The 18,593-nt window shown below is 40.0% G+C and overlaps 1 protein-coding gene across 2 annotated transcripts; it reads left to right on the top strand.

Moving 5' to 3' along the window:
• The first annotated feature begins 8,465 nt into the window (after positions 1-8,465).
• LOC112432583 (uncharacterized) lies at positions 8,466-11,535 on the top strand. Of its 2 annotated transcripts, none has more exons than XM_076874874.1 (4): positions 8,466-9,719; positions 9,836-9,901; positions 10,350-10,556; positions 11,051-11,535. In XM_076874874.1, exons 1-4 carry the CDS (start codon positions 8,504-8,506, stop codon positions 11,263-11,265), a joined length of 1,704 nt encoding a protein of 567 aa, XP_076730989.1. In that variant the 5' UTR covers positions 8,466-8,503; the 3' UTR covers positions 11,266-11,535. The 2 variants fall into 2 exon arrangements, with proteins under 2 accessions (XP_076730989.1, XP_024656865.2); XM_024801097.2 differs by having other exon boundaries at positions 10,350-10,550.
• Positions 11,536-18,593: the final 7,058 nt, after the last annotated feature.

Consider the following 18,593-nt stretch of genomic DNA (forward strand, 5'->3'; position numbering starts at 1 on the left):
ACTCAAACAATAATAATAATCATCATCATAATAATAAACTAGAAAATGATAATAAACTAAAAGTGCTAGGTCACCGACCCAGGACCATGACAATTTGTGTTTGTGGCAGTAATGTGACAAAATGTGGAAAAGAGGGACGAATACTTTTGCAAGCCACTGTGAGTACACAGAGAGATAATGAGGGGATGAGGAACAGCTGGGACAAGGGGAAACAAAACTAGACTCATTGCATATAGGCCAAGGACTTTCCCAATAAAACAGACATCACAAGGGTAATCTAATAAACAAATGAACTTAGCAAACCTAAAGAACTTATAAACAAACATCGACATCCAAACAAACTAAAACTTAAAACGCTGGGTCAACAGACCCAGGAAAGTGACAGTAAAATCATTTATTATATACATTATACTTATTTTCTTAAATTGCTTATCTATTATCTGTATTTTCACTTGGGGGTCTAGGGGTGCTGCTCTTCTTTTCATGACAAATTAGGACATGTTTATGATAACACACTGACAATATCAGGACAATTTTGGCCTTACTCTATCAGTGAACAGCATGCCCATGCTAACTTAAACTAGACCAGCAAGCTAACCACATGTGTATTAAGTGTTACTTAAGAATAGGAACCAAACAAATTAACGGAACGAAATTAACTGTAACAGCAGTTTGCAAAACATTGTGACAGTTCTCAAGTGTTCCTACCTCAAATACAGCACGTGTTGCTGTGTTTTTGTTGTTAAATGGACGAGGAGAGACCGTGGCTGGTGAGAGGATGCAGCATTTCGTCAGTGGAGCATAGAACGACGTCTCTGATTGGTCAACAAGTGAGTAAAGATGCATCTGATTGTTCGAAAGCCTCAACCAAAGAGCTGCTGGTCACGGCAAGATACAGGTCGTGTCCAAATTCATGGGCTGCATTCTCCTGAGGACCCGGCCTTCGCGGTCTACGTGGGCCGGGTCCTCAGAAGATCGGGTAGGCCGGAAGTAAACGGCCGTGAAATTGGACGGTCTAGCCTTCTGATTAGCGTCACCGCTGTCTCGGTGGAGTTTAATAAACTCAGCCGTCTGCTCCTTGCTGTCTAAAATATAACAGGACACTGGAGTAAACTCTCGGCCATCTCACACTTCTGTTTAATCAGTTTTCTGTTTGACGTTTAGTCAGCTGTGTAAAAACCAAGGAGGAACCCACCCGGGGGATTAATAAAGTTTTATTTTATCTAATCTAATAACTTTAATCTCAGCCAAACCGATTTACTCACGAACAAACAAAACACTGAAAAAAGCCCAACAATAACATTTTTAGGTTGTCTAAGTGACTTATATATTACGTTTGTCACGGCCGGGCGGGTTACACACAGTAATTCGGCGTGCCCGTGTGGCGTGCTGGCTAGACCGAAGCGCGGCGAAGGCTAGCGGTGGGTTTGGAGCAGGCACGCAGTTATTCTAGTAACGATCAGTGCACGAAGCGTGGCTTCGGAACGGTCGTTACCGACAGAGAGCGAGCGGAGCCGGGAAGAGAAAAAGGATTGAAGGGATAATCACTCACGGTTGCTGAATCAGGCGGAGACTGACGTCGGCAGAGTTTCGGAGCTCCTGACACGAAGAGAATGATGTCTGAGCGGCGAACAGGTGGGTGACGTCTCTCTTTTAACCCCGGCCCCGTGATCAGCTGATCACAGCTGATCACCGGCTGACAACGTTTAACCCGAGCAGCGAAAGTCCGCGGTGATCTGAAAATGATGTGCCGGGAGTTGTGCCATTCTCGGCCGCATCAGTAACCCTCGAGCTCCCGGCTAGCTATCGAGCTGGTGGGTAGCAGACGTCTCCAAAAACGTCGAAGCACTTTAGCAAAGATGCGATATCTTGATAAACCGAGCAGATATTTGATGTTTACACAGCTACTTTCTCGCCTGAAAATATGTTAAAAGTTTATTTCGTGACCCAGAAAGATTAATAAGAGTAATTTTTAAAACTTAGTAGCGGCCGCCATTAGCCGGAAACTGGAGCTTGGCTGGGCCGCGCTATGAATTCTGGGATATGGTGGGCCACGAAGGACACACCCGACCCATCCTTCAAATTCGGAAAAAGGAGCACGCATTTGTCGGCTGCATTCGGAGGGGTCTACGAATTTGGACAGCCTTCGGCGCGTCGCTGTGACGTAATCGGTCTACAAATGCGGCCTCAGGAGAATGCAGCCCATGAATATGGACACGACAACAAACTCGCCGGAGCTCTGCGTGAACGGCACATCCGGGACCTTCAGCACTCAGGAGAGATTTATCTTGACGTATGTATTTACCTTTGATATCCATGATTTCACGCACGCTTCGAGGTAAAGTTGTATGTTTAACAAGCTAATTAATGTTAGCTAAATGGAATGGAAACAACACACAATCGATTTGAATAAAGTTAAAATGGTGCATGATGATAAATGGTAATAAATATACTTTAGCTTTATCTTCAGCAACAGATATTAGAAGTTAAATTTAATTGTTTTTAAATTTCCACTGGAGTTAAAGGGCCTGCGGCCCTCTCTGCATCTGCAACTGCAGAGACAGTCAGTCTAAGCTCTTTTTAAGTGTAGGCTACTGCAACACGCATTTTATTTCAAGATATGTTTTCTGGGATTTAAATGATAATATTAATGTTTTCCTGTTTAGCACAAATCAATGACATTAGTGTTTCAGTAATGGTAGTAAAGTGCACAGTTTACAGTATTTGTCCGTGTATTGGCATGTTAAAATTATTCGTGAAGGTAATTTAATGTCACATTACATTTGCAAAGTGTTTGCACTGGTATATTAGTCTGATTAGCAAATGCGTTGTGATTTAAGGCAGAAAAATACTATTTAAAATACCATGTAAAGAAAGTACTGGTTGGTTTTGTCTTGCTGACTTTTCGTCATTTTCTCATGAAGATGTGTACAGGTTGAGCAGATTGAGAGTGAAGAACATGTCAAAAAGAAGACTCAGACTTCGTCCTGAAGCAGAGGCTGCTCACTTTATTTTATCTGGAAGTGACAAGACTTGTTTAAAGGCCCAATGGATCAATGACTATAAAGGTATGTTATATGTTGTTCCTTATGGCTACTGCATGAATATTACCAGAGCTGCAACTAATGTTTATTATAATATTTAATAATATTGTCATGGCCCTGTGTTTATGTTCTTTATTGTTATTACTTTCATTATTATTCATGGCTGTTTTGGGATGGTTTGTGTTTGGGATTTTAGACACTGGGTTCTGGGTTTGTGCTCCCTCTGTTGGTCCCTGGTGTTAGTGTTCCCCTGTCTCATCAGGTTAATCAGGTCCAGCTGTGTCTCCCACCTGTGTGTGACTTCCCAGTGTCTCTCTGTGTATTTATAGTGTGTGTTTGCCTCTGTTCCTCGTCGCGTCGTCTGTGTTCATACCTGGTGTAATCCTCTGCGTGCTCTCCCTGCTGTTCTCCCTTCATGTTCAGGTTTCCCACTCCTCTGTGTAGTTTATCCCAGTTTAGTCTCGTCCTTAGTTCTGTTTGCCATCTCCACTTTGTGTTTGATATTATCAATAAATCACCCTCACACCTGAATAAGTGCTGCGTTTTGGGTCCTCCTTCCACTCTCCACACGGCCGCTGCCCCGGACCGTGACAAATATATAACAATTGCTTCAGTTTCCCTGAGGGAACCTCCCAAAGCTAGCTAGCTATCTATCTATCATCTAGATTAAAAAATGTTTTATATTTTCATGTATTTGAAATTTGTTGCCAACTATTTTAATAATTGTTTTTTTTATTATTAGCATTTATTTATTGTATCAACTCATTTGTTGCAGCCCTGAACGTAAGCATCTAGATCAGGGGTGCCCAATCCCGGTCCTCGAGAGCTACCGTCCTGCAGCTTTTAGATACATCCTTGTTCCCACACACCTGAATCAAATGGTTTGATCTCTTCAGCATGCCATCATGTTTGGCAAAGGCCTGATAACAAGCCATTCATTTGATTCAGGTGTGTGGGAACAAGGATGCATCTAAAAGCTGCAGGACAGTAGCTCTCGAGGACCGGGATTGGGCACCCCTGATCTAGATGTTCCCCTCACAATTAAAACATTTTGTGATTGTTTGTTCTGCATATGTTTTGTCAGTGGCTGATCAGCTGCAGTAAACCTGATTTGGATTGTATTACTTAACGCTACTTATTGAACATCTTGTATTAGGACGTGGTGTATTTGCCTCTGAACCAATTGAAAAGGGATCCTTTGTGGTCGAGTACCGTGGGGAGCTTATCTCAGAACATGAACGGGACAAGCGGCAGAAAAAGTACACAGAAAAGCAAACTGCTTTCCTATTTGATTTTAAATGGAAAAATAGCACATGGTGGTAAGTAAAGGCATATACAATATCAGTTGTTCTTTACAACATTATGTTTTTAGTGAACAAAACATATGTTCTTTTCTTCACTTTTAGCATTGATGCCTCCCGTGAAGACGACTCACTTGGCCGGCTGGTTAATGATGACCACAAGTACCCAAACTGCAAGATGAAACAGCTGGCAGTCCAGGATAAACCTCATCTCTGCTTGTTTGCTATTGAAAATATCCAAGCGGAGAGTGAAATCACCTATGACTATGGAGAATCTATGTGGCCATGGCGAGCTCTGGTAAGTAAATCCTCTTCATAGATTGTGCAGTACAGGGAATGTTAAATATTAGTAGATGAAAAGATAGATATTATTCTAGTTATGAAGACCAGAGTAGATCAGTGCAGGGTTTTATTGACAAAATTTGATATTTTTGTCCTTTTACAGATGTTTTTGTCCATTTAACCTGAAGCTGATCAGTTTACATGATTGGATTTCTGGGGAAATAGATGGCTTTACATCAGTGTTGGGTTTAGAGCTTTTATTGACAACAGCAGGACAAGTTAGAAGTCAGGAACATGAACTCTACATGTGTTCAGTCGTCATGTCCTCATATTGTTTCAAGCTGTGAAGAACATGAGTGTGTTTCAGAATATATATATCTTTGCAGCAGTTACGATAATAATGTGCTGTTTGCACGATGAGCACTGCTGCTCTTTCTCAGCAAGAGCCTCCCCGAAATTGACCGTGCGCTTTGTGTTGTCCGTGCGCGCGTCTGTGCATTTCGTGGCGTCTGTGCAGAAATGACTCGCAAGACAAGGCTGCAAACTATTCTCACAGACTTCAAATGTGCACTTGAATCCAAGAAGATAGAAAAGGATCTCTCTCTGTCTCTCCCCCAGCTCTGCTGACTTGCCACTGAGAGAGTAACAACTGCCCCTCCCCCCTCTGCTCTGCAAACAGGTGGCTGTTTTTGCACCCCTCCCCCCCTCTGCTCTGCAAACACGTGGCTGCTTTTGCACCCCTCCACTCACTTGCTCAGAGCCAGTGTGTGCAAAGTGGAGCAACATAACACTGACAGAGGTTCAGAGAAGGGAAAAAAAACAAAAAACGGAGCAGGCTGCCGTTGTTCACTTCAAGAAGGCGGCTCTATAGGCTGTTTTGTTTGCGACCGACACACAGTATAAATATATTCTCAATCACATTCACACCACTCTGTTATATCAGTTCCACTACATCAAGACTATTTTATGGTGGTGAGCTGTTTTATTGTCATGTATTTTGCATAGTAAGATAACCATGTCCTGCATTCAAAACCACTGAAAATGTCTATGGTGGTGCTGTACCTAATATTTTGCTCATTTGATCCAAAACCTATTTTTCCTTTATTTTGAAGGCTTAGGCTTAGATCCATTAGGTATTCACGAGAAAGGCATCATCACATGTCAGGATTACAGTATATCGAAAATATGTGATTATAATGGGAGTCAATGGGACCCAAAATGGTACGAGGAACACAGGAGGTAACACTTATGTGAATCTCCTTTGCTATATACCACACCATAGAGGGGATCATTGAATTTTAAAAATAATCCTAAAATGCACCTCATGGCCAAGTTTCATGCAACTAGTCTTTAAAATGATTGATATATTGAGAATCAAAAATCCAAAGGGTCCCTATTTTGACTTAAACCCTCCGAGGGTTTTAAAGCATCAATTTGGTCTTTATTCCAATTAAATTTAATATTTTTGTCCTTTTACACATGTTTTTGTCCATTTAACCTGAAGCTGATCAGTTTACATGATTGGATTTCTGGGGAAATAGATGGCTTTACATCAGTGTTGGGTTTAGAGCTTTTATTGACAACAGCAGGACAAGTTAGAAGTCAGGAACATGAACTCTACATGTGTTCAGTCGTCATGTCCTCATATTGTTTCAAGCTGTGAAGAACATGAGTGTGTTTCAGAATACGTCCTAATATGGTTGGACCATCAACTCTAGTGTGTGTGTTACACTGTCCTCATATTGTTGGGTAGCAGAACTGTACTGTGTTAAGTTTCTATAGAATCTGGCATAAGGAAGTCAGATCCTTCTGTAATAATGTTCACTGAAACAAGTATGATCTGTAGTTAATGAGCTAGTCAGCATTTGTAGTACAGAATGTTTCTGACATTATATTGTTGTCTTTTGTTGCAGACACCAAGTGTTGAGACCCTGTCCCAACCTCCTACAGACCAAGAAGTGAGTGACAAATCCACTTCATTCCTCCAACAGGTTACGCATAAATTTTTGTATTTGGAATCAAGTATATGAGTCAGTTGGGCCTAGTGCATAAATGAAATGCACTTTGATTGTATTAAAACAATCAGTTTGAGTGAAAGTTTCCCAAAATCAACATTAGCATTAGGAGAAGGAAATTGGCTATACCAGTTGTTAGTCCAAACTTTCCCTTTAAAGCATCAATTTGGTCTTTATTCCAATTAAATTTAATATTTTTGTCCTTTTACGCATGTTTTTGTCCATTTAACCTGAAACTGATCAGTTTACATGATTGGATTTCTGGGGAAATAGATGGCTTTACATCAGTGTTGGGTTTAGAGCTTTTATTGACAACAGCAGGACAAGTTAGAAGTCAGGAACATGAGCTCTACATGTGTTCAGTCGTCATGTCCTCATATTGTTTCAAGCTGTGAAGAACATGAGTGTGTTTCAGAATACGTCCTCATATGGTTGGACCAACAACTCTAGTGTGTGTGTTACACTGTCCTCATATTGTTGGGTAGCAGAACTGTACTGTGTTAAGTTTCTATAATATCTAGAATAAGGAACTCAGATCCTCCTGTCAATAATGTTCACTAATGTATCTGTGACATATATGTGAACTCAATGCAGCCTTTCATCTCAGCAAATATAATTAATGATTGACAGGGTTCACAAATGAATTTTCACCCAAGATTTTATGTCAAAATGACATGACACAAAGTGTGTGATATGTATGTTAAATCATTCTCACTATTAAGTTACAATGCATTGTTTTTCATTTCTTAACCTACTAGCAATGTTTTTACAGTATACTGAATTGCATAATAATTTTGAGTTAGTTTTCAAATGAATTATAATTACAAACATTGAATTTGTTACGTTTCATGTAAGGCCAGACAAAAATCTCGAGTTCTCACCTTTCACCAGACAGCTACCTCAGAGCAGGTAAGCCAGCTGCCTTTTTCTTCTTCATTCAAATTGTTTATGCTATGTAATTATGCATATTTACTACATGAATGCATTTTCATCAAGTCATGGATTGCAGAATGTTCTGCTACTGGAGGGGGAATGACATTCTAGCTATTAATAAATACAAAGATGCTTTTTCTCCATTTTCGTTCAGATCTCTACTGATGAATTCTCAGATTGTACGGATTATGAAGATAAAGACTATTTCCCAGATTCATGTGGCAGTTCCTCTGACACAAGTCTCCATAGTGTGGACATGAAAATCACAGAATCTGTGGTTCCCCAAAATACGTTAAATGACATGGCATTGGAGACGGCTTCAGGACACAGTGGGAAGATCACCAGTTCAGAGAAACCTACAACATTTAGTTTGTCACTGAGAAGTAGCAGTCACAGTACTTCGGTAACAAGCCGCAGTTTTGATTCATCAGGGGTCACATCACCTAAAAACAGCTCGATAAAAGTCCTACCTTTGCCAAACACGGAAAGACAAAGCAAGTACAACAAGAAGCAATACTGTCTATATTGTAAAAAGGCCATTGCTAAATTGGCAAGACACCTTGAATCTGCCCACGGTAATGTGCCGGAAGTTGCAAGCGCCTTCAGTTATGATAAAAGATCCTGCAAAAGAAGAGATTTGTTGCGCTCTATTAAGAAGAGGGGAAACTTTAACCATAATGCTACTGTGGCAACTTCTGGTGCTGGAGAAATGGTTGCTTGTCGAAGACCCACTACTGCAACAGGATCTGAGGACTACCGTCATTGTAAATTTTGTCAAGGACTATATGCAAGAAATTGCCTTTGGAGGCATGTGAGAAGGTGCCCTCAGAGGTTTAATGAGGAAGCTCCCTCTGGGCAAAGACGGATGCATCTGCAATTACCAAAACCTGATCAAGTTCATGAAGCTGTATGGAAGATTGCTTGTGAAATGAATCAGGATGACATTTCCTTTGTAGTAACGAGTGAAAGAGACATTCTTAGCCTTGGTGAGTCACTGTACAATGGCAGAAAACCAAATGAGAAAAGGAATGATTACATACGCCAAAAAATGAGAGAGATCGCAAGGTTATTGATAACCGCCAGAGCTATGACACCTTTGAAGAGCACAGAAGACCTTGTTATGCCTACTAACTTTCCCCATGTCATACAAGCAGTCAGAGCTGTTGCTGGTTATGAGCAGGAGAGCAACTCATATAAAACCCCATCCTTGGCTTTGAAATTGGGACACAGTTTGGCTAAAGTTGCAAGCATTGTGCAGTGTAAAGCCATCATTGCAAATCGCTATGATGTTGCAGAGTCAGCCAAGCAGTTTGCCACTCTGTATGAAAAAAAGTGGTCAGAGTCCATTTCAGCTGCTGCATTGGGCACACTTCAACAAGCCAAATGGAATAAACCACAGATTTTGCCATTTACACAGGATGTGTCACTGCTGCATAAGTTTCTTGCTACTAAGTCCGCAATGTACATGAAGGACCTTGAGGAAAAACCCAACAGCACAACCTTCGGAAATCTTGCTCAAGTGACTTTGACGCAGGTAGTGCTATTTAACAGAAAAGGGCAAGGAGAAGTTTCAAAAATGGAGCTCCAGGTTTTTACATCCCGGAATCGCACAGAGTTGAATCCTGACATTATGATCGGCCTAACTGAGTTTGAAAGGAAACTTGCAAAGCACTTTGACAGAGTTGAGATTCGTGGTAAAAGATCAAGAATGGTACCTGTGCTTCTCACACCTGACATGATCACTGCAATGGAGCTCCTCGCAAAAGCCAGAAGTGAGTGTCAAGTCCACACAGAGAATGTGTACTTGTTTGCACGCCCAGGTGTCCTTTCCCATTACAGAGGCTCTGACTGCTTTCGCAAGTATGCAAATAAATGTGGTGCAAAGTACCCAGAGGCCCTTACCTCAACAAGATTGCGGAAACAAGTTGCCACTTTGTCCACAGTACTAAATCTAAAAGAAAATGAAATGGATCAACTTGCCACCTTTCTCGGACACGACATCCGTGTCCATCGAGAATTCTACCGGCTTCCAGAGAGTACCCTGCAGCTTGCAAAAGTCAGCAAACTGTTGATTGCAATGGAGAAAGGAAAACTGTCTGACCTGCAGGGGAAAGGGCTGGATGACATCGTGATCAATCCTGATGGTGAATTCTTTTTCTTTCTTTTTTTTTGAAACATAGTTATCTTTGAATATAACATTTGTGAATGTTCAGCAGATTCTAATATAAATATTTTGTCTTGATTATTTTTCCCCAACAAGATGAAGCAGTTACAAGTGATGATGATTCCAGTGGAGAAACCATCACTGACCCTCAACAACACAAAGGTATCTTGACTTGCCCAGTGTGTGATAATATCTTTAAGTTATGAGACTGGAGACAGTTAATAGGTTCATGTCATGTTAGATGGGCTTAAGGGACAGCAGTATATAAATTAGACAGAATGGTAGACACCATTCATTAATATGGTACTAAAAGATCTGGATACATTGAAGTCTGGCAAAATGCATAAATAAGCAATACAAAGGCAAATATTAAATATAAGGATTAGGAGGTCCACTTCTGTGAGATTAGGCACACAAGTTGAGAGGTAGTGCATGCAAGTAATGTGTTTCTAGGGAGATGCCTGAGTATTGATGAGTATTATTAGTAGATTATGTTCACATGTAAAATATTCATATCAAATGTAAAATTACACACTGCCCAATGCTGACTTTGCCTACAATGCAAACAAAAAATTCATTAATTCTCATATTTCACTGTTACTTTTCAAAGGCTCAAGGACCAAGAATTCTGGGAACCAAAGCCACACACTTTACTCAGCTTCCCTGGACAATATGGAGGGCGCTTCTGCCTCAACCACCCTGGACAATATGGAGGGCGCTTCTGCCTCAACCACCCTGGACAATATGGAGGGCGCTTCTGCCTCAACCACCCTGGACAGCAAAAACATCAGCAACACTGCACCAGGAAAGGGTAAAGGTACCCATATACAAAATGTTTTAAGTGAATATACTTGTTATCAATGGACATGTTTATTCTTTTCAGGCATGACACTATTAAGAGCTTTTATCATAATCCGTTTCATCTTCTTTGATTCCCAGCAGAACACAGCACTTCAAATGGTTCATCCCAAGCATCCTTGAAGGAGCATTAAGCAATATCTTTTCACTGCTAGGTGTGCTGTTTTGCACTGCCTGTAAACCAAACCAAAGTCTATGGCTGGAGATCAACACAGAGAGAGGGATTGTGACTTCATGCTGTACTCCAGATGAAATTACACCTCTAATTATTCACATAGCCATTTTTAATTCCTTCAACCTAAGTATGATGAATTGTGCTTATTGCTCCTTTAAAGTGCTCCAGTAGAAAGCAAGGTTTAAGAACATTTTGTATTCACATTAGAAACTAGAATATTTTCTCTCTTATCTTACATTCGCATTAAGATATATATTTTTTGTTTCCATTTATGACAGCTGGGAAGGCAAGGTGCAAGTGGACAGATGATGAAGTAAAGGCTGTTGAGCGGCACTTACTTCATTTCATAACAAGCTGCAAAGTACCTGGCAAAAAGGAATGTGACTCCTGCATCCAAGCAGAGCCGGCAGCTCTGAAAGGCAGAGACTGGGTTGCCATAAAGTATTACATCCACAACAGGATCATAGCATTGAAAAGAAAGATGAATAAATAAAATTACAAAATGCAGGTTCAGGAATGCTGCATCAGTTAAAATTAACTTGATTTTCATTTTTATTTTTTTTAAATTTTTGACTTTGTCTGTTGGGTTAGTAATGACTAAGTTACTCAGTCCTTTCTCCTGGTTTTTGCCATCATAAGTTAATACTCAAGGGAGATAGTTTGTTACTCTCAGTTATTTCAGTATTGCAGGTCACTCACAGTTATTTCAGTATTACAGGTCTCTGCATTGCATTGTTTATACCCATAAATCTGTTTTTATTATGGGTGCATTTTGTAATTAAAAAATAAGAAAGGCAGAAAATGTTCCATGTTTTTATTCACATAAACATTCACTGCAAAATTAATGCAATACAATATTAAGACTTAAAAAGTAGACTGACCACATTTTTGAGCTATGTCTCTTTTTAAGTCTCTATACAGCTCAGATTTACTGTGTTGTATTAACACATGAATGTCTGATATTTCTGTCAGAAGTTACCCGACTGGTGAGCATTACTATTGTGCATCCATGCCTATTATATTGTAATCTCAAAAGGAGCCAAGCTGAAAATACAGACCCTACCCTTACCTGGTCCTTATAAGTCATGTATACTTGAAAATTATGTGTGTATCCATGGGCTTCACAATTCACCTAAACATGAAATATCAGTGTGTGACCTTATGGTACTCATAAGTCACATAAACCTGACAGTGTCCTCATAAGTAGCAGTAAATTCAGGTTTGACCAAAATTTAACCCTAGCCAAAATCTCAACAGATGGGCGTGTTCCTGGAAGCATGGGTCAAATTTTTTGTGATTCCCATGCCTCTAGGACCTTCGGAAAGGCACGTTCCCATTTGTCACATTTTTGTCATAGGTACTGATATATCATGAAAACACACGTGTGTGTGTGTGTGTGTGTGTGTGCGTTGGTAAACATGTATTAGCTGGACATTTCGTCTGAATACACACCACACTAGAAGGACATTTTGAATTAACAGGACAGAGGCGGTGTCCTGCTAATTTTGACTGAAATCTAACAACGTAGAGTGGTTTCTATTGGTCCACTAACCCTAAAAAAACAAAAAAATCAAGATGTCGGTTTAATACATATAAACTTGATTTTGTGTTAAATCTGTGTATCACCAAGAGTGTCCCTGGTGGTAGCGTGTGTAATAGCAGGACCTCATGAATATTCACACATGTGTGAATAATAATGAGGCTTGTGTGTAGTTGTCCCGCCAATTCTTACACAGTCCTTCCAATTCACATGTGGGTTAGATAACTGGTAAATGTTCCAAAATGACCACACCAAATGAACCACTGTATGTTGAACTTAATTGTAATAAAAGCCTGCTTTACCTTGTTGGAAAGAAGACATATGAAGCTTTGCTTTTATATGAAACACTAAGGTTTTGTGTAATTATTCACAGTTATACTAAGTAAATACAGTTACGTACTTACAAAGTGGTATGAAAAAGTATTTGACTGATAAGTTATTTATTTTTTGGTTTGTTCTCTCATTTATCTGTTATCAGATTAGATGAAGAGAACCTGAGTGAATACAAATATAGGTTGTTTTCTATTATCTTATTTTTCAAGGGGAAATGCTTTCCTGGCCCTGTGTAAAGAGGATATTGCAATTCTAAAACAAATGTAAAAAAGAGTGACCTTTATTGGGTACACCTCGAACTGCTCGTTAACTACTCACTAATTGGGCAATCACATAGTGGCAACTCAATGCATTTAGGTGTCATGGTCCTGGGTCTCTCGACCCAGCATTTTGAGTTTGTGGTTATTTTTTATTCACTGTTTTAGGTCCTCTTGCCTTCACGTTTATCTGTGTTCCCTGGGTCTTGTGTTCACCCTTTCCCTTCACTGTGTGTTTTGTATTTATTGCTGTCTGTGTTTTGGTTTTTTGCTGCTCCATGCTTTGTTGTTCTGCTTTCTTAGTGTACAGTTTTGATTATTATTTTCCCATGTTTCGGTTATCATGGTTTGGTGTTCTGTCTCTGTGGCTGTATCCCAATTCAGGGTCTGCAGCCTTAAAATACGCAGCCTTAGCAGTCCACAAGGGCCGCGTACTCAAAGACCGCTAAGGTCGGAAGTGAGAGGCTTGTGAAATGGGACGGTCTAGGCTCCGTCGCACTGCTCAGGTTGCCTAGCAACCATGATACTCACCGCTGGAAACGTTTCTGTTGGATTGTGTGTCCACAGGTGTTTGTACTTTGCGTCACAATAAAATGACGGTAAAAGGCTCCGCCCACTTCCTATCCATGTCTCACCATGCAACGACTTTGTGAATGGACTGGAGAAGTGTAGTGGCAGAGTCCTCCATCAGAAATAAGATATGTGTGTTGACTTTTTATTCTCCCTCAAAAATATTATGCCATGACGTGGCCCAGAGCAGCTCTGCTAACAGGTTATGGGCCCAGCACGCTTCCGCTGCGCAAGTTACCGGCAGGTGTTAAAAGTTTGGCACGATTGAGTGAGTAAGCGTTTTTGTGCATCATGAGCAGACGCACGGCAGAGTCGGGCAGTCGATATTCCCGTTTGCAATTTGATGGAGATGAAAGGAAATATGAGATATGGGAAACGAAGTTCCTTGGTCATCTCAGACTACAAGGTTTGAAAGATGTCATCTTAAAGGCTGAGGGTGATGAAGAAGCCGATGGTGAAGATGATGACAAAAATGCAGAAGCATATGCAGAGTTGATACAATTTCTGGATGACAAAAGTTTATCGTTAGTTATGAGAGATGCAGTTGATGACGGACGGAAGGCCCTAAAAATTTTGAGAGGTCATTATGCAGGAGTGGGCAAGCCAAGGATCATAAGTCTGTACACCGAACTCACTTCTCTCACAAATGAAAAGAATGAAAGTGTGACGGACTATATTATCCGAGCAGAAGCAATTATCACAGCGTTAAAAAATGCGGGTGAGTCACTAACTGATGGACTTCTGATCGCAATGATAATGAAAGGTCTACCAGAGATGTTTAAACCCCTGATTGTGCACGTTACACAGAGTGAAGCAAAAATCACATTTTCAGATTTTAAAGTAAAACTCAGAAGTTATGAAGAAACCGAGCGAATGCGTGTGGCTATAACTAATGACAACGTAATGAGGACAAAAGTGCAATCAGACCAGGATTCTACTTCATGGCGAGCAGATGACCGAAGATCAAAGAATAATGAGATTGTGTGTTTTAAATTTTCGACTAAAGGGACACACTGCAAGAACGTGCCGATCTAGAGTATGGTGCAGTTTTTGCCGGAGTAGTACACACAAAGATGCGACCTGTAGAAGGAAGCTAAGACGGGATGAAGCGAGAGGGGTCGTGGAGAAGGACTACGCGTTCAAGACGGGCTCCAAACCCCAGAGGGTCCCGGACGGCGGCCAAGAGATGCTGAATAACCAGCTATTGGTGGATACGGGAGCGACGTCACATATCTTCACGAAGATCGAGAGTTTTAAGACTTTTGATGACACATTTCAACCCGAGGCTCATTGTGTAGAGTTGGCTGACGGAAGGCGGAGCAGAGGAGCTGCAAAGCGGCGAGGAGATGCTGAGATAAGTATGATCGACAGTAAAGGACGCAGCCACAAGGTAACATTGAAACAAGCACTCTACATTCCATTGTTCCCACAGGACATTTTGTCAGTAAAAGCAGCTACTAGTAACGGAGCCACTGTGGTTTTCAAACACGGGGACAGTTTTCTTAAACATGTTGATGGAACAAAATTCCCTATATATGAACACGAGAGACTGTTCTTTATAAACACTGTGCAAGAGTTTGAAGATAAATGTAATGGATGTTTTGATATGCAAACGTGGCATGAAATCCTAGGACACTGTAATTATGAGGATGTTCAAAATCTGCAAAATGTCGTTGATGGAATGGAAATTAAGGGTAAAATCAACAAAAATATGCAATGTGAAGCCTGTATACAAGGGAAGTTTATTCAAACTAGGAACCGAGAACCGGATGAAAAGGCCAGGGCAGCATTAGAGTTGGTACATACGGATTTGGCTGGTCCGATTACGCCAAACTCTAAAGAAGGGTTTAAGTTTGTTTTGTCGTTTGTTGATGATTATTCAGGTGCAACATTTGTATATAATCTGAAACACAAAAGTGATACAACTCAAGCAACTGAAAGATTTATTGCAGATGTGGCGTCATATGGGAAAATCAAGTGCATTCGTTCTGATAATGGAACTGAATTTACAAGCAGTCAGTTCAGAGATTTATTAAGTAGACACGGCATTAGGCAGGAAACTTCGGCGCCATATTCGCCTCATCAAAACCGAACAGCAGAGAGGAACTGGCATACACTTTTTGACATGGCGAGATGCATGTTAGTTGAGAGCGAATTGCCAAAGTCTTTATGGCCATATGCAGTACAAACCGCGGGAGTGATTAGGAACCGATGTTTTAACAAACGCACAGGTCAGACAGCGTATAAGATGTTAACTGGAAAAAGACCTGATCTTTCTAGAATGAAAAAATTCGGATCATTGTGCTATGCTTATAAACAAAATAGGGGAAAGCTGGATCCAAGATGCGACAAAGGTGTTTTCTTGGGATATGACAAAAAGTAGTCCAGCATATTTGATCTATTTCCCAAAAACCGGGAAGGTTGAAAAGCACAGATTGATAAAAATACTAAATCCCGCGACAATGGATCAACAAACACAGAGTGATCAGATGTATGAAGATGAGGTTTATGAATCCAGAAAAGATGGTGAACCCAAACAGACGAAGGATGAGGACATTCCAGATGGTAGTGAAAGCAGTCAAACTGAGTCCGAGGTTAAAACTGAGGATAAAGTAGATGCTGGAGCTACACGTTATCCATCCAGAATCAGAAAGAGACCTGATTATTTGAGTGATTATATCACGGATGTGAAAGAGTGTGAAAATGAACAGATGCAAACTAGTGTTGATTATTGCTACAGATTGTTGTGTGAAATACCCACATCATTTAGTGAAGCTATTGTGTCAAGTGAGTCAAAAGAATGGGAAAAAGCGATGAATGAAGAAATTCAATCCCTTAAGGAGAATGACACATTTACTTTAACCACTTTACCAGAGGGTAAGAAAGCAGTGGGGGGTAAATGGGTTTATGCCGTTAAAAAGAACTCAGATGGATCAGACAGATATAAAGCTCGATTTGTGGCTAAAGGTTTTAGTCAAACAAAAGGAGTTGATTATGAGGAGACTTTTTCACCGACTGCTAATTTATCGAGTGTGAGAGTTTTGATGCAGAAAGTGGTTCAGGATGATATGTTGGTTCACCAGATGGATGTAAAAACCGCCTATCTACACGCACCAATAAATGAAGAAATATATATACAACAACCAGAAGGTTTTGAGACAGAATCAAGTGAGACTAATAAACTGGTGTATAGACTAAAGAAATCACTTTATGGGCTGAAGCAATCGGGTCGTAACTGGAACCAAACCTTACATGACTATTTAAGCAGTTGTGGATTTAGACAAAATATTGCTGATCATTGTGTGTATTCAAAAGAAACTGAAAGTGAAAAAGTAATCATCATAGTGTGGGTGGATGATTTACTCATTGCAGCTAACAATGAAAATGTGCTTTCAGGCGTGAAAGAAATGCTCTCTTCTAAATTCCAAATGAAAGATCTGGGGAAACTTAACCATTTTCTAGGAATAGATTTTCTTCAAGAAAAAGAATGTGTCAAAATGTCATAGAAAATATATATTGAGAACATTTTAAAAAGATTTAACATGCAAAACTGTAAGCCAAGGTTAACACCCTGTGAACAGAAATGGACTCATTCTGATAAATTCGAGACATTACCAGATGTGAGGAGATATCGTGAAGCGGTAGGATGTCTTATTTATCTGAGCTATTGTACGCGACCTGATTTAAGCTATGTTGTCAGCAAACTGTCACAACACTTCAATGCGCCAACTGTTGATGATTGGACAGCAGTGAAACATGTTCTGAGGTATCTAAAAGGTAGTCAAGGAAAAGAACTGTGTTTTAGGAAATGTTCAAGTGGAAAACTAGGTCTACAAGCATACAGTGATGCAGACTGGGCATCCGATGTTTCTGATAGACGCAGTATGACAGGTTATTGTGTAAGCCTAAATGAAAATGGTCCTTTGATATCATGGAAAACCAAAAAGCAGACAACTACAGCACTATCAACTTGTGAAGCCGAATACATGGCATTAGCAGCAACAATTCAGGAGTGTATGTATTTGACTTATTTGATTCAAGATCTTGATGAGTTTGAGTATGAAATACCTATGATATTGGAGGACAATCAGGGAACAATCGCTTTGTCAAAAAATCCAGTGAACAGACAAAGATGTAAACACATTGATGTGAAATATCATTTTATAAGGTCAGCTGTACATGAAAGGAAAGTGCTCATTGATTACTGTCCAACTGAGTCAATGGTAGCAGATATGATGACGAAACCAGTTTCAAAGTCTAAGTTAGACAAATTCTCTGTATTTGTGTTTGGAATGTAAGATTTTTTTTTCGGAGGACTGTTTTTCCCCAACCTGTGTACAAGTGGGGGTGTTGGATTGTGTGTCCACAGGTGTTTGTACTTTGCGTCACAATAAAATGACGGTAAAAGGCTCCGCCCACTTCCTATCCATGTCTCACCATGCAACGACTTTGTGAATGGACTGGAGAAGTGTAGTGGCAGAGTCCTCCGTCAGAAATAAGATATGTGTGTTGACTTTTTATTCTCCCTCAAAAATATTATGCCATGACGTGGCCCAGAGCAGCTCTGCTAACAGTTTCATACAGTATTGTTTGACAGAAATAAAGGAGAAAATTCATTTGTTTTTGTTCATGTCTTGTTTTTCTATGAGCTTTGATGTGATAAGTATCTGAGGCTGAGACCACGGGACTGTAAAACATGATTGTTGGGCTTCATTTCTGTACTGAACAGTCATTTTAAAATTAGTTAGTAATTAACAATTAACTAATGTTGTTCATGAAACTAAAGTGGCAATGGCAATGAAAATATAATATGGCCAATATTAAAGTTATTATTATATTAATCATTACTTGTTATTACAGCAGTGAACTTGAACTCTGTGTCAAATACTGAGCTTCAGTAAAGATTCAAGTTGCAGTTATTTATATTTCCCATCACCTTAAATCTTCACTCAAAGACAAGTATCTTTGACAGTGTATATATCGATGTATTATATATAAGAGACAAATGTTGTTCTTTTAATATGTTGGTATTACTAAATTTGGCTCAATGCTGACATATATGTGTAAAAATAAAATGTACGAGCTGTGATAACCGTTTGTGATAGAATGAAGAGTAGACTG

This window comes from Maylandia zebra, linkage group LG16, assembly GCF_041146795.1.
Source record: "Maylandia zebra isolate NMK-2024a linkage group LG16, Mzebra_GT3a, whole genome shotgun sequence".
NCBI classification, from domain to species: Eukaryota; Metazoa; Chordata; class Actinopteri; order Cichliformes; family Cichlidae; genus Maylandia; species Maylandia zebra.

Excerpts from the sequence above, each read along its gene's own strand:
- LOC112432583 (XM_076874874.1), top strand. The coding sequence starts at position 8,504 with ATGAATCAGGATGACATTTCCTTTGTAGTAACGAGTGAAAGAGACATT. Across the intron at positions 9,902-10,349 it reads TGACCCTCAACAACACAAAG|GCTCAAGGACCAAGAATTCT; the intron begins GTATCTTGACTT and ends TACTTTTCAAAG. Across the intron at positions 10,557-11,050 it reads TGCACCAGGAAAGGGTAAAG|CTGGGAAGGCAAGGTGCAAG; the intron begins GTACCCATATAC and ends CATTTATGACAG.